General features: G+C 39.5%; 1 protein-coding gene across 3 annotated transcripts in view; it reads left to right on the forward strand.

The window, feature by feature from the left end:
• Window positions 1-13,605, forward strand: part of KIF16B (kinesin family member 16B) — a 142,789-nt gene that overhangs the window by 28,612 nt on the left and 100,572 nt on the right. For all 3 annotated transcript variants that reach the window (XM_081944677.1, XM_081944675.1, XM_081944676.1), the window contains exon 12: window positions 1,863-1,922. In XM_081944677.1, coding sequence (XP_081800803.1) covers window positions 1,863-1,922 — 60 coding nt within the window. The remainder of the gene's footprint in view (window positions 1-1,862; window positions 1,923-13,605) is intronic.

The raw sequence follows: 13,605 nt of genomic DNA on the forward strand, positions 1-13,605 counted from the left end.
TATTTCCCAAACTCCTCTGCCCTGCCCTGTAAAGGGGCCTCCCGTGGCCTCTGAAACAGAAGGGAGCGGGACACCCGAAACAGGGCGGCAGGGCGGTTCTCTGCGGATGCAATGAGAGCGGCACAATATTGACGTTTGGCCGTTCTCAATGCCACTAGGTACGTCCTTAAATGGGCTCGTACCTGTGCTCGGTCAAGTTCGGTTCGGGAGGATCTCCAACGACTCTCTAGGCATCTCTTGCGGCGCTTCATCACCCTTAGCTCCTCGGTAAACCAAGGGGCCAGGGTGGATCGTTGCCGCCGGAGAGGCCGCAAAGGCGCCACCCGGTTCAAGGCCCCGGTAGTCGCATTATTCCACGCGGTCACCAGGTCCTCTACCCGGGGGCGGGTCAGGGCTGCAGGAGGTGGCCCAAGCTCCGTCTGGAACCTGTCTGGTTCCATCAAGCGCCTGGGGCGGAACCATCTAGTGTTCTCCGGTTCCGCCTCCCCGCGGCGAGGAGTAGCACCAGGGAAGTCAAGACGGAGGAGTGAGTGATCTGACCATGACAGAGGGGTGATGGTTAAATTCACTCCTCCCAGATCACTCAACCACTGGCGAGAGACAAAGACAAGGTCCAAGGTGTGACCTCCCTCGTGTGTCGGGCCCTGAATCATTTGAGTCAGGTCCATGGCTATCATGGAAGCCATGAACTCCCGAGCCCCCTCTGATGCTTCTCCCACTGACGGCAGGTTAAAATCCCCCATCACTAAAAGTTTGGGGGTCTCAACCGCCACCGATGAGATCAGCTCGAGGAGCTCAGGCAGGGTCGCTGATGTATGGCGGGGAGCCAGGTATACTATCAGCAAGCCCATCTGCCTCCTAGGGCCCCATTTCACAACCAGGGATTCACATCCGGACGTCTGTAGCACAGTGGACTCCCTCGGCTCTAAATCCTCCCGGATGATCACTGCTACCCCACCGCCCCTTCCCCGGGCCCGGGGCTGGTGAAATGCTTGGTAACCTGGTGGGCACATTTCCACGAGGGGTAACCCTCCCTCGTGGCCCAACCAGGTTTCCGTTATTCCCGTTATTTTCATGGCAATAATGCAGAAGTAGTTTGCCATTCCCTTTCCCAAGATACTTTTTCAACTTCCCAATGTAACTTTCAACTCTGAGATTCTCTGGTAGCTTTCCTTACCACTATCCACCATTAGGGTTGTGCAAAACCCTTGAGAGAAGATATGTGCAAGAGCACGAAAAAGGACCTGTTTTCAAACTGATAATAGCCTTCTCATTTTCGAAGCTTGTTCAGGTGCTTTGGCGCCTGTTCCTGGCAATCTCTGAATACTTATGTATGCATATCTTTGATCCACTTATTTTCTGAGCCCTGGCAAGATGATCCAGGTGTAGACCCCTATAAAGTTGCTTAATCCATTAACTTCAGGCATTTAATTCTATGTGCTTTCATGAGTAAGAAAAAGATACTTATATTAATTAGTAATTTATGTATACTAATTGGTATAAATGAATTCACTATAAATATAAATAAACACTATGAAATAATCTTTCATCATTAATTCAAAATAAACCCCAGCAAGCATGACAATCTGTATTTACATTGTAAACTCTTCTGTTTAATGTAGTAAGAATAATTTTGCAGCAAAGCTTTTAGTGTCCATATTGAAATAAAAATGGACTTTTGTTTTAATTAAGTGCATTTTAATACTATTGTCTAAAAATATTAGGACTGAATAAGATCCATTACTCATGATACAGTAATGTTGAGTGAATAATCCAAATACTTGGAAAACAGTCAGAAAATAATTGGTAATCAGTTCAAATTTGGATATAATCTATGTGTATTATTTTGGTTTATTTTGTAGGTACAAGAGCTTACCAAAGAATGGACCAATAAGTGGAATGAAACTCAAAACATTTTAAAAGTAAGCAGTAAAACATTTCATTTTCTTCAAAGTTTCAATTTAGGAATGAGTTCTTAAAGTGTATTGTGCTTGTTTATGAACTTCACTTATGATTTGTAGAATGAAATCTTGTTCAAAGTGTTGTATAATATAATTTTATCTAAATTTGTTCAAAGATAAAAGTTCAAAGATTGTTATTATTTACATTATAAATTTTCTTGGAAAATTTACATTAGAAGCTTGGGAGAGAACTTGAATAATAAATCTTTTAATGTGAGATAAAGTAAGATAAACAAAAACCAAGATGTTTTCAGGATAGTAAATAAGATATAACATGAATATATGCATGTAATTAATATTTATGATGTTTTATTTCTTCCATTAAGTTGAACAGATACAAAAAAATTCAAAAGTTTATGAAGCAGGTTCAGGAAATCAGAAATCTAAAATGGGTATTTGTGCAATAGATACATTTTACTTGTGTGTCTTTGTGATCTACAATACATTCCAAAAAGGCAAAAACATGATTGAGAAAAACTCAAGATTAATATGGAATAACAATATTGCCTAGTCATTTTCATCTAAACGCATAAACCCAACCAGGAGATGTTGGGTCTTTGTTAAAAGGTGATCAGGTATTATTAAAGGATTTTAGTACCATGAAATGAATGGTATTATTAAAGCAGATTTTAGTACCATGAAATGAATTAAAAAATGTATCAATCCAAAGGAGCAATAGCACAATTTTTATTATGACCAACTTAAATTACAAGATTGAGCAAGCTGTTTGCTTCACTGTTATCGATTTCAGGCTCTGTGCTAAGTTAAAAAAAATGTAACAAGAGGTATGGCTGGATTTAATAAGGGCTCACCCCCTTACAGTTTGTAATAATTAAAGTTATAATGATGGATGTGATCAGCTGAATTAAGTAGGCTGGGGCAGGCTTGATACTAAATGATCGTTGTACCACGAATTATAAAGATATATGGTTGCTTTCTCCTAGAAAATATAAAAACAAGTTTCTCACTAGGTCTAGTCACAGCAGGTAAATAAAATCATGCCATTAATAGCAAAATATATTATGTGTTGGATTGTGGTGGTAAAACCCTCCCATTAATTCTTATTAGAATATGGAATGGATTGTTTCTAGTTACTGGAGGTCTGTCTGGTCACAGACTCGCAGGAGGTCTGTAGGATTGCATCTATAAATTGATCAAAATAATAGTGAATTGAAATACTTGTCTAGTATTAGTATGCTGCTCATGCAGTCAAGGGAAGGGAAGGGAAGGGAAGGAAGGGAAGGAAAAGGCAAAGGGAAAAGGAATAAACATTTTCTATACAGCCCCCCTTTGGTTTATAGGTAGGTGATATGGCTCTAAAAGCACTTCCTTTATTCACATATGTCAAATCACCAGTGTTCATATCTAGAAATGTAGTTTGCTATGCTCACCTCAAAGGTTGAACTGGGTTCCATATTTATAACAAGTGACATTTCCTCATATCTGCTCTCCCTTGCTCTCAATTCTGCCATAACCACATGTATTACTACCTTACTTGGCAGCAACATAATGATTTCAGACTTCAAGATACAGAGTCTGGAAATACAATGTTGAACTGAAAACTATCTGGCAGATGGCATAGCAGAATGTACTGATTTGTTTAATTTCTGTCTAAAAATTGAATTGGGAATAAAAATATCCATATAACTCAGAAATGTGCAATTTCTTCATTACAGGAGAATTATAATATTCCCCTTCCTCCTCCTCCTCCTTTAAATTAGCTGGTTAACATATTTGGTTTCTCCCTCCCTATTTTGATGTGGCAATCATTTTGAGGTGGCAGCTTATGTTTCACATTTTAACTTATATTTGGTATAACACACCAATATGCTCGCTTGAGGGAAAATGGAAACATCAGCTAATATATCTGTTCAATTTCACTATTGCATGCTTTAACTGTCTTTGGTAGAAACAGATTTTAAGTATTTGGTTAAAATATACTGCATCCAAAATGTGAAATAAGCTGAAAATTCTGGCTTTGCAAAAACTATGTTGATTTCTTAGGTATTTGCAGTAGAAAATCAGTATTTTCTTTCTACCGTGTTTCCCCGAAAATACAACCTGTCCCGAAACTAAAGCCTTGCCACATTTTTCGCGTGGGCAAAAATATAAGCCCACCCCCGAAAATAAACCCCCTGGACAACCCCCCCTCCGGCCAGGCAGAGCACCGCTCACTGACCTAGCGTTATCCCGAAAGCGGCAAGTCGCAGGAACCGGGGGGAGCGCTCACGTTGCTTGCCGCCTTCGGGATACCGCTAGGTTGGGGAGTGGCATTCTGTCTGGCCAGAGGGGAGAGTTGCTGGGCAGCTGCTCCCTTGTGAACTGGCTCCCAAAGAGCCGGGCACAGCCTCAAGGGCGAAGCAGCCATGAGGTAACCATGCTCACGAGCAGCCGCCTGGCAAATCCCCTCTCCAGCCGGGAAGAGCGCCATTCACTGACCTAGGGGGTATCCCTAAAGTGCCAATCCATGTGGTGCTCTGCCCGGCTGGAGAAGGGGGTTGTGCGAGCACCTGTTCCACCCGCAGCTTCACCAAGCCCTTGCGCAGCTTTCCCAAGCCACCGCTGCTGGCTGCTGCTGCCCGCCGCTGCCCCGCTCCGAGCATAACTTCCAAACTCCAAAAGTCGGGGCCGAGTCTTCCAGCATCGTCCGCTCTAGGAGTGCTCTCTATGGTGGGCCGGCTGCTGGAAAACTCTGTCCGGAAGACTCTCTGTCCAGCAGCCGGCCCACCATAGAGAGCACTCCTAGAGCGGCCGATGCTGGAAGACTCGGCCCCGAGTTTTGGAGTTTGGAAATTATGATCGGAGCGGGGTGGCGGCGGGCAGTGGCGGGCAGCAGCGGCCAGCGGCGGTGGCCTGGGAGAGCTGCGCAAGGGCTTGGTGAGGCTGCGGGCAGAACAGGCGCTCACGCAACCCCGTTCTCCAGCCGGGCAGAGCTCTATGCACTGACCTAGGGGGTATCCCGAATGTGCCAAGCCGCGGGAGCTGGGGCAGAGCACCACATGGCTTGGCGCCTTAGGGATACCCCCTAGGTCAGTGAATGGCGCTCTTCCCGGCTGGAGAGGGGATTTGCCGGGCGGCTGCTCGTGAGCATGGTTACCTCATGGCTGCTTCGCCCCTGAGGCTGTGCCCGGCTCTTCAGGACCCAGTTCACAAGGGAGCAGCTGCCCGGCAGCCCCAAAACAATAAGCCCTCCCTGATAATAAGCCCAAGGGCATATTTCGTGGGGCAAAAGAAAATAAGCCCCTGTCGTATTTTCGGGGAAACACTGTATCTATTTAATTTCCACTATATTCTTGCGTTGAAATGGAATGACATATATGTAATTCTTTCTAAGATGACATATACATATCCTTGCCTTCTTTGTTTATAAAATACCCCAATAGATGATATAAAATAGAAGAATATCAGCCATTAGTTAGTCAATTAGTATGCTTAACCTCAGACTGTTAAAATTAACTTCTAGTGTGAATGAAAGGTCAAATTCAGTAAATCAAAGGGAAGAGTTAAAATTTCTGATCTCATAGCCCCTCAAAATGAAAGCTGAGGAATACCCAAATACTAGGTTTACTATGCCCCCTCCCTTTTGGCCTTCTGGAATGTTATTAGAACCTGGCTTTGCGGCTTGGTGTGGGGACGTGGGGGCTTTCACACCCAGAGGTAGCTGGTGTGGTGAGAAGACCTCATCCCCGTCCACCCGTCTCTTAGTTCTCTTAGCTTCAGATTATGGTTTTTTAATATTGTAATCTGTGTAATTTTAATGTGTTGATGTTTTAGTTATTTCTATTTGTAAACCACCCAGAGTCATCTTGTTGGGAAATGGGTGGCATAAAATTAATAAAATAAATACATTTGATTTTATTTTATTAATTTTATACCATCCAAGTAAATAAAATGAAATGAAATAAATGAAAACCAATTTTGTGTAGTGGTTAATGCATCAGGCTAGAAACTGGGAGATCTTCAGCTCTCGTTCTGGCCAGTCACACTTTTTCGGTCCTAGGAAAGGTTTACCTAGCTAAAGGTAAATCACTTCCAAAAGGTACAAGAAGGCAGTCACCAGGAGTCAAAACCTAATTTGAAGGCACAAAGTTGGTCTTACAATCTAAATGTCTATGGAGAATCTCAATCATCCAGGTCATGGTTGTAACAAAGTGCTTTTTTTCTAAAAGGCAACTGGATTTAAAGACTTCTTGTCTTTATTGCTACTTTCTATGCAGGAGGTTAATAATGTTTTTTAAAACAGTAAAAAAAAAATAGAAATTTTCATATTGAGAATTTTACATTTTGGTTAGAAATTTAATTTTTATTTTAAGGCATTTTTGTTTTCAATTTTATGCATATGAAAATCAGGTTTACATATAATTTGGACTTTTGGCTAAACTTGAATGGCAAAATTATATTTCTAATTTCTTAACTGGAAAGAGAGAGGTTTCTTTTCAATATTTTACTTTACAGAGCCAGATATCTTATGGTATTTATTATTATTGCAGCTTAAGCATCATGGTTTAGTTCTCATTCTGGTTTGTGAGTTTATCTAACTACTCAGATTCGTTTTGCTTTAATTTGTGCATCTGTTTGTTTAGATTTGTGTAGAGAGCTGCTTAGCTTTGCAGCCTCGTAAGATGTTGACTGCTTTGACCCCATCTGCTGTGTACAGCATCTCAAATGTCACTAGGTTTGTCAATAAAAAATCTGCACATTGAAAAAAAAAGGCAGCCTTATTTACAGGTGTCTTATTAAAATTGCTCAGTTCACTTCCCTTACAGCAAAAGGATTTCCTTTTTCTGGATCTAACATTTTGTTTTAAACTATTTAAACGTTCACTCCTGTGCAAGCATTCTCAAAGATAAAACCTGCAATTGCAAAGGATTGCAATTATCTTAAGATAAAAGGCAGAAGTATAATTGTTCTCCTACAACACATTTGACTTTTAGGTCTGGTGAATAGTTTGGATTTTATACATACATACACACACTGTCAGCCTCTGCTTTGCTGCTTGCTTTCGGCTGCCATTGAAACAGGGAGGGGGAGAGATAATATGGTATTTGGGAGGGGAAACGTAAGCACAGGAGTGAATGAAGAAGGGAGTGATTTTCTCACCATCTACTGCACATGCTGCAGATAGTAGAATTGCCGCCAAGGCCAACCGTCCGGCATACCAACCTGATGATGGGTTTTGAAGCTACAGCCCACATGACACCTGTGGGGTGTGCGGATTGGACTGGGGGTTGGGGTTACTGGGGGGAGGGAGTTGGGACACATATTGATATCTATGATTACGCACGCTTTTGCCTCAGATGTTGCTTTGCTAGCTGCTTTCTACTCATAACCTGTAAAAGTACTCTTAATTCTGAAAAATGAAGTTGAGTGGTTTCTTTGTTGGTTACTGATGGAGGCTGCCCTGACACACACACACACACACACAGAGAGAGAGAGAGAGAGAGAGAGAGAGAGAGAGATCTGAATGAAACAATGCATCAGATAAGTAAAATATTGAATTGTGCAGAATGTTTTGACTGCCTCCTAGTATTTTTGATCAGTTTCTCAACAAGAAGGATGCAGAAATACAGGTTGTCCTTGACTTATGACCACAGTTAAGCCCATCATTTTTGTTGCTAAGTGAAACATTTGTTAAGTGAATTTTGCCCCACTTTACGACCTTCTATGCCACATTTGTTAAGTGAATCACTGCAGTTGTTAAGTTAGCATCATGGTTGTTAAGTGAATCTGGCTTCCTCATTGACTTTGCTTGTCAGAAGGTCACAAATGATTATCACAATACCCTAGGACACTGCAAACATCATAAATACGAATCATAAATATGAGGCATCTGAATTTTGATCATTTGATTGTGAAGATACGGCAATGGTCATAACTATGAAGAATGGTAATAAGTCACTTTTTTTCAGTGTCATTGTAACTTTAAATAGTCACTAAATGAACTGTTGTAAATCGAGGACTACCTGTACAATTTAATATCCTCCATTTGTCTTGGATTACATCAGTTCCTTGACATGGCTATGCTTGTTGTAATCAGCAGGAATTGAAAATCAAAATATCAAGTAATATATTGCCTACTCTATTCTAGAACATTATTTATTTCAAAGGGGCCTTGTTACAAAGAAAAGATTTTTAAAAAGTTGATTAACAGTAAACTTTTCTAGTTATGTTTCCCAACAAAAACGAATTAAAAAATGAAACAAATGTGTTCGGGTCTTCCATTTGATTTTTTTAACCTGCCTATATTTGTCCCATTCAAATGTGTTCTGTTTGGTTAAATGATAGAGGATTAAATCATCCTTAAATAGTATTTTATGATATTGCCACTCATCCCTTCCTCGTATGTCCCCATTTAATCACAGTTCATCCTCCCAATATTGAAAGGAGTTTCCTAGTGCTTAAATGAGGCCTCCCTCTCTCGTCTTTTGTTTTCAGGATGCCTTATTCATCTCTGTTTTAATAGATAAAAGATAAAGCTCTGAAGAGGTAAACAGAAAAGAATTTAAAAAATGGACAAACCCATCAGAGTCTTTTAGTATTTCAGAAGTGTTATATCTAATTTTGCAGAAATGAAATTTACTTCTTTTTTTAAAAAACCAAACATTTATGGTTTCTTTTATGTTTGCCCATGGACATGTAGTCAGTGTTGAATTTCTTTCTAAGTTGTGGTATCATATTTCCAGGTGTCTTCTACAAATCAAGTGGAGGGAAAAAATAGATAAAATATGTATCATGGCATCATGTTGCAAATCCCAACCTTTCTGTTATGTATCCCCGTGTCATTACATGCCTCTGCTGATGCCTTTTGTTGTTTTGTTGCTCTAAAATTACAACCAAGTTCCTGTATTTGAGCATAGCTGATTTCATATTAAGTTTTTCTTACATCATCTTTTTTTCTCACTCTGTTAGCTACATTCTTCAATTCTCTGTTAAGCCTCCACATCTAATTTCCTCTTCTTATCCTTATCCTTTTCTCTGCTGATTTAGTATGTCTAGTGATTTGTGTCGCCACTTCACCACCGTCTCATCATCACCTTAGGGAGTTCTGCATGCTTGCCTGTCCTCCCACCAGCATGCTATTTTTCTTTGTTGTTCAACAATGGTAGCAATAACTATGACGGCAGCACCAAAAAAAGTGGAATATCAAGCAGGATTTAAAGCTTTACAGTCGCCCTCCAATTTTTCCGACCTTTTGTCTAGTTGCTCCCCAATCAAAAGGTTTCTTCTTCCAAATACCTTTTGTTCTTACTGAGGACTTTTTTTGTCATTAGGTCTACTGTTTAATCCTAGGCTGAGTTTTCTATGCATTCTTCTTTGCCAAACTAACAAGTTTTCTTAAATAATAGCTGCCTCTTATGATGAATAAGCACAACTGGTTCTTTCTTTTTGCTGAAACAGAGGGCAAATTTAAGCCACCATTCTAGCATATTGGAAGATTGGCTTCTGCGCTCACAACACATGGCTGAATTTCAATTTGCTTTCTCCGCCTTGAACACAAAATGTGGTTTGTGTCATCCTCCCCTCGCACTCTTGAAAATGTGAATTGCAAAGATAGGATAACACAGGTTCTCTGCTTGCGACTTAAGATTTTTGCTTGCCTCCTATCTCTGTACCAAACAGGTCCTGTTGTAAACTGGTAGAATTGCTGTGTAAATTGTTCTCAATATCATAAAAGATATGTAAAAACGTATCTTTTTCTGGGTTGTAATAATAGACTATAACTTGTTGACAGGAGTCCGCTGTTCCAAATTCCAGTAAATCGTTTGAGACTCCAAATTTTTGGCAACCATTCTTGCATGGATTACTGCCATTTGCATACTTCAGCTGGGTACAGCTAACAATATTTATTTCAAATGCAGCATTTTATTCAAGCTGTATAATTTCTGTACACATTTTTCCTGTTTACTTTAGTATGATATGGAATATATAGAAATGATAGTTCATTTTTTAATAGTGCCATTTTAAAAATAGTCTCATGAATATTTCCATTGCTTCATTTATATCAGCTTTGTATCTGATGTTGTACACATAATAAAAGTAATGGTTTCAGGAAAAGGACTAATATAAAGAAAAAGGGACGTGGGAGTATATTTATAATATATATAAATTTGTCCTGTTTGTGTGCCAAAACTTTTCCTGTTAGTTCAGTCACATCATTTGTTACATATATTTACTGTCTAGTTTACTAAAATCTAAAATGTTGCTGTTTCTTTATGACATATTAAATTATCTTGGCTTATAAAGTTTTCCTGGTTAAGAGCTTTCTCTGAAATTTTACTGTATTATGCTGGGGAAGTTTTATTGGATTCAGAGTTTCCATTCTTTTGATAGTGCTAGTCTCCCAGGGTTCCTTCACTCAAAAGAAGCTCTTTTCAGGGGAGGAAACCTTTGGACTCAACATGAATGAACAATTAGATTAATTCCAGATTTGCACATGACACCAAATTATTCAGGGCTGTAAAAGCGAAAAAGGATTGCTAACAGCTGTGAAGGGACTTCTTCAGATTGAGTGAATGAATAAACAAGAACTGCTGGAATAGCTTTATGCAGCAGAATATGCATAGAGAGAGAAATAACAATAATGTTGAAATTTGCAGAAGGAATTCTGGAGATTAGTGTTTATCTTTAAAAAAAAGAAGGAAATCTTTATTAGGAAATGATATTTAAATAGAAAGCTTAAATAATTAGCTGTCTTCCAAGTAAAGGGATGAAAGACTTCGTGATCCGCTAAGCCACAGTACCTATTACATTACCAGGGTAGCCATGGTATCTATTCAGGTCCCTGGTGAAAGGAGGGAGAGATTGGTAATAAGCAGAAACTGGAAGTGATGGTGGCCCTGAGGATATCAAGCTGACCAATCAGAAGCAAGCTAAGAACACAAAATATTTTTTTTAAAGAGCTCAAAGAAAGGAATCCTAAAATTAACTTTGACTACCTTTAGTGTCTAATGAAAATTACCCAATATATGCTTGAATAAAAAAGACAGCTCCCAAGTTAAGAACAAGATTTTTTAAAAAACTTTCCCTCTGTAGGGATGATCTCATGTAAATAAAGGTCACGTTGGTCTATTCTGCAGTACTATACAGTTCCAAGAAAAAGTATGTGAACCCCTTGGGATTACGTGGAGTTTTGCATGAATTGGTCATAAAATGTGCTCTGAACTTCATCTAAGTCACAACAATAGAAAAACACAGTCTGCTGAAAATAATACTACACATTAAATGTTGTCATGGTTTAATTGAACATAACATGTAAACATTCACAGTGCAGGGAGGAAAAAGTATGTGAGCCCCTAGCCTAATGACTTCTCCAAGAGCTAATTGGAGCCAGGAGTGAGCCAACCTTGACTCCAATCAGTGTGATGATATTGGATGTGTTGCTGACAGCTGTCCTGCCCTTTAAAAACACATACCTGTTTTGGGTTTACTGGTTTCAAGAAGCACTGTCTGATGTGAACCATGCCTCGCAGAAAAGAGCTCTCAGAAGACTTACGATCAAGAATTGTTGACTTGCATGAAGCTGGAAAGGGTTACAAAAGTATCTCCAAAAGCCTTGATGTTCATGTGTCCATGGTAAGACAGACTGTCTACAAATGGAGAATGTTTAGCACTGTTGCTACTCTCCCTAGGCATGGTCATCCTGTAAAAATGACTGCAAGAGCACAGCGCAGAATGCTTCAAGAAGAATCCTAGAGTGTCAACTAAAGACCTACAGAAATCTCTGGCACATGCTAACATTTTTTTTGACACATCTACAATAAGGAAAACATTAAACAAGAATGGAGTACATGGGAGGACACCACGGAGGAAACCATTGCTGTCCCAAAAAAATATTGCAGCACGTTTGAAGTTTGCAAAAGAGCACCTGGATGTTCCACAGCAGTACTGGCAAAATATGCTGTGGACAGATGAAACCAAAATTGAGTTGTTTGGGAAAAACACACAACACTATGTGTGGAGAAAAAAAGGCACAGCACACCAACATCAAAACCTCATCCCCACTGTAAAACATGGTGGAGGGAGCATCATGGTTTGGGGCTGCTTTGCTGTCTCAGGGCCTGGACGGATTGTTTTCATTGATGGGAAAATGAATTCCAGAGTTTATCAAGACATTTTGCAGGAAAACGTACGACCATCTGTCCGCCAACTGAAGCTCCGCAGAGGATGGGTGATGCAACAGGACAATGACCCAAAGCATACAAGTAATTCAACAAAAAAAATGGCTTCAACAGCACAGAATATGCCTTCTGGAGTGGCCCAGTCAGAGTCCTGACCTCAACCCAATTGAAATGCTGTGGCATGACCTTAAGAGAGCGATTCACACCAGACATCCCAAGAATATTGCTGCACTGAAACAGTTTTGTGAAGAGGAGTGGTCCAAAATTACTCCAGATCGTTGGGCAGGTCTACAGGAAACTACAGGAAATGTTTGGTTGAAGTTATTGCTGCCAAAGGAGGGTCAACCAGTTATTAAGTCCAACGGTTCACATACTTTTTCCTCCCTGCACTGTGAATGTTTACATGTTATGTTCAATTAAACCATGGCAACATCTAATGTTTGTGTAGTATTATTTTCAGCATACTGTTGTTTTTTTCTATTGTTGTGACTTAGATGAAGTTCAGAGCACATTTTATGACCAATTCATGCAAAACTCCACATAATCCCAAGGGGTTCACATACTTTTTCTTGCAACTGTATTTACTTCTGGTTGACATATTTTCAGGATATTATACAAGTAGTCCTCGACATATGACCACAATTGAGCTCAACATTTCTGTTGCTAAGCAAAACATTTGTTAAGTGAATTTTGCTCCATTTTACAATCTTTTTTGCTACAACTGTTAAGAGAATCATTGCAATTGTTAAACTAGTAACATGGTTGTTAAGTGAATCTGGCTTCCCCATTGACTTTGCTTGTCAGAAGGTCACAAAAGGAGATCACATGACACTGGGACACTGCAACCATCATAAATACATGCCAGTTGCCAAGCACCTGAATTTTGATCATGTGACCATGGGGATGTTGCAACAGTCATAAATGTGAGAAATGATCATAAGTCACTTTTTTCAGTGCCGTTATAACTTTGAACAGCCATTAAATAAATAGTTGTAATTCGAGGACTACCTATATAGATGCACTGAGAGCATAAAAGGAAAGACAAAAGTGTCAGGGAGATGGTACAACTTCCACAACAGGGAAAGACTACAGCTTTTAATGTCTTTTTGGCTTAGGGGAAAAGGTAAGGAATAGGGTATGAAGTTATATTTTGCATGAAAAATAGATTATATGAAAAGCTCATCTCTCTTTTTCTTGACACTAAAACTTAGTATCATTTGATCTGGTTTAGGATAAGAAAATAAAATACAGTTTTTACCCAGCACTCAGTTTAACCTATGGAATTAAATTGCATTATGATAATCAGTTAAAGATATTGATTTTCAGAAAGAATTGGATAATAATGTCAATGCTTACTGGATTATATTGGATGACCAGTACATACATTTAATGATTGGGCATCCTTTTCAAGATGAGAAACAGAAGCACACCAATTGGACACAAACTAGAATAGTAAGCTTCACAAAATAGATATTTAGTTTAATCTGTTAGAAATATTCTTATGCTTTTAAATTCATCAATGAAAT

Source organism: Natrix helvetica, assembly GCF_964273705.1.
Source record: "Natrix helvetica genome assembly, chromosome: 2".
NCBI classification, from domain to species: Eukaryota; Metazoa; Chordata; class Lepidosauria; order Squamata; family Natricidae; genus Natrix; species Natrix helvetica.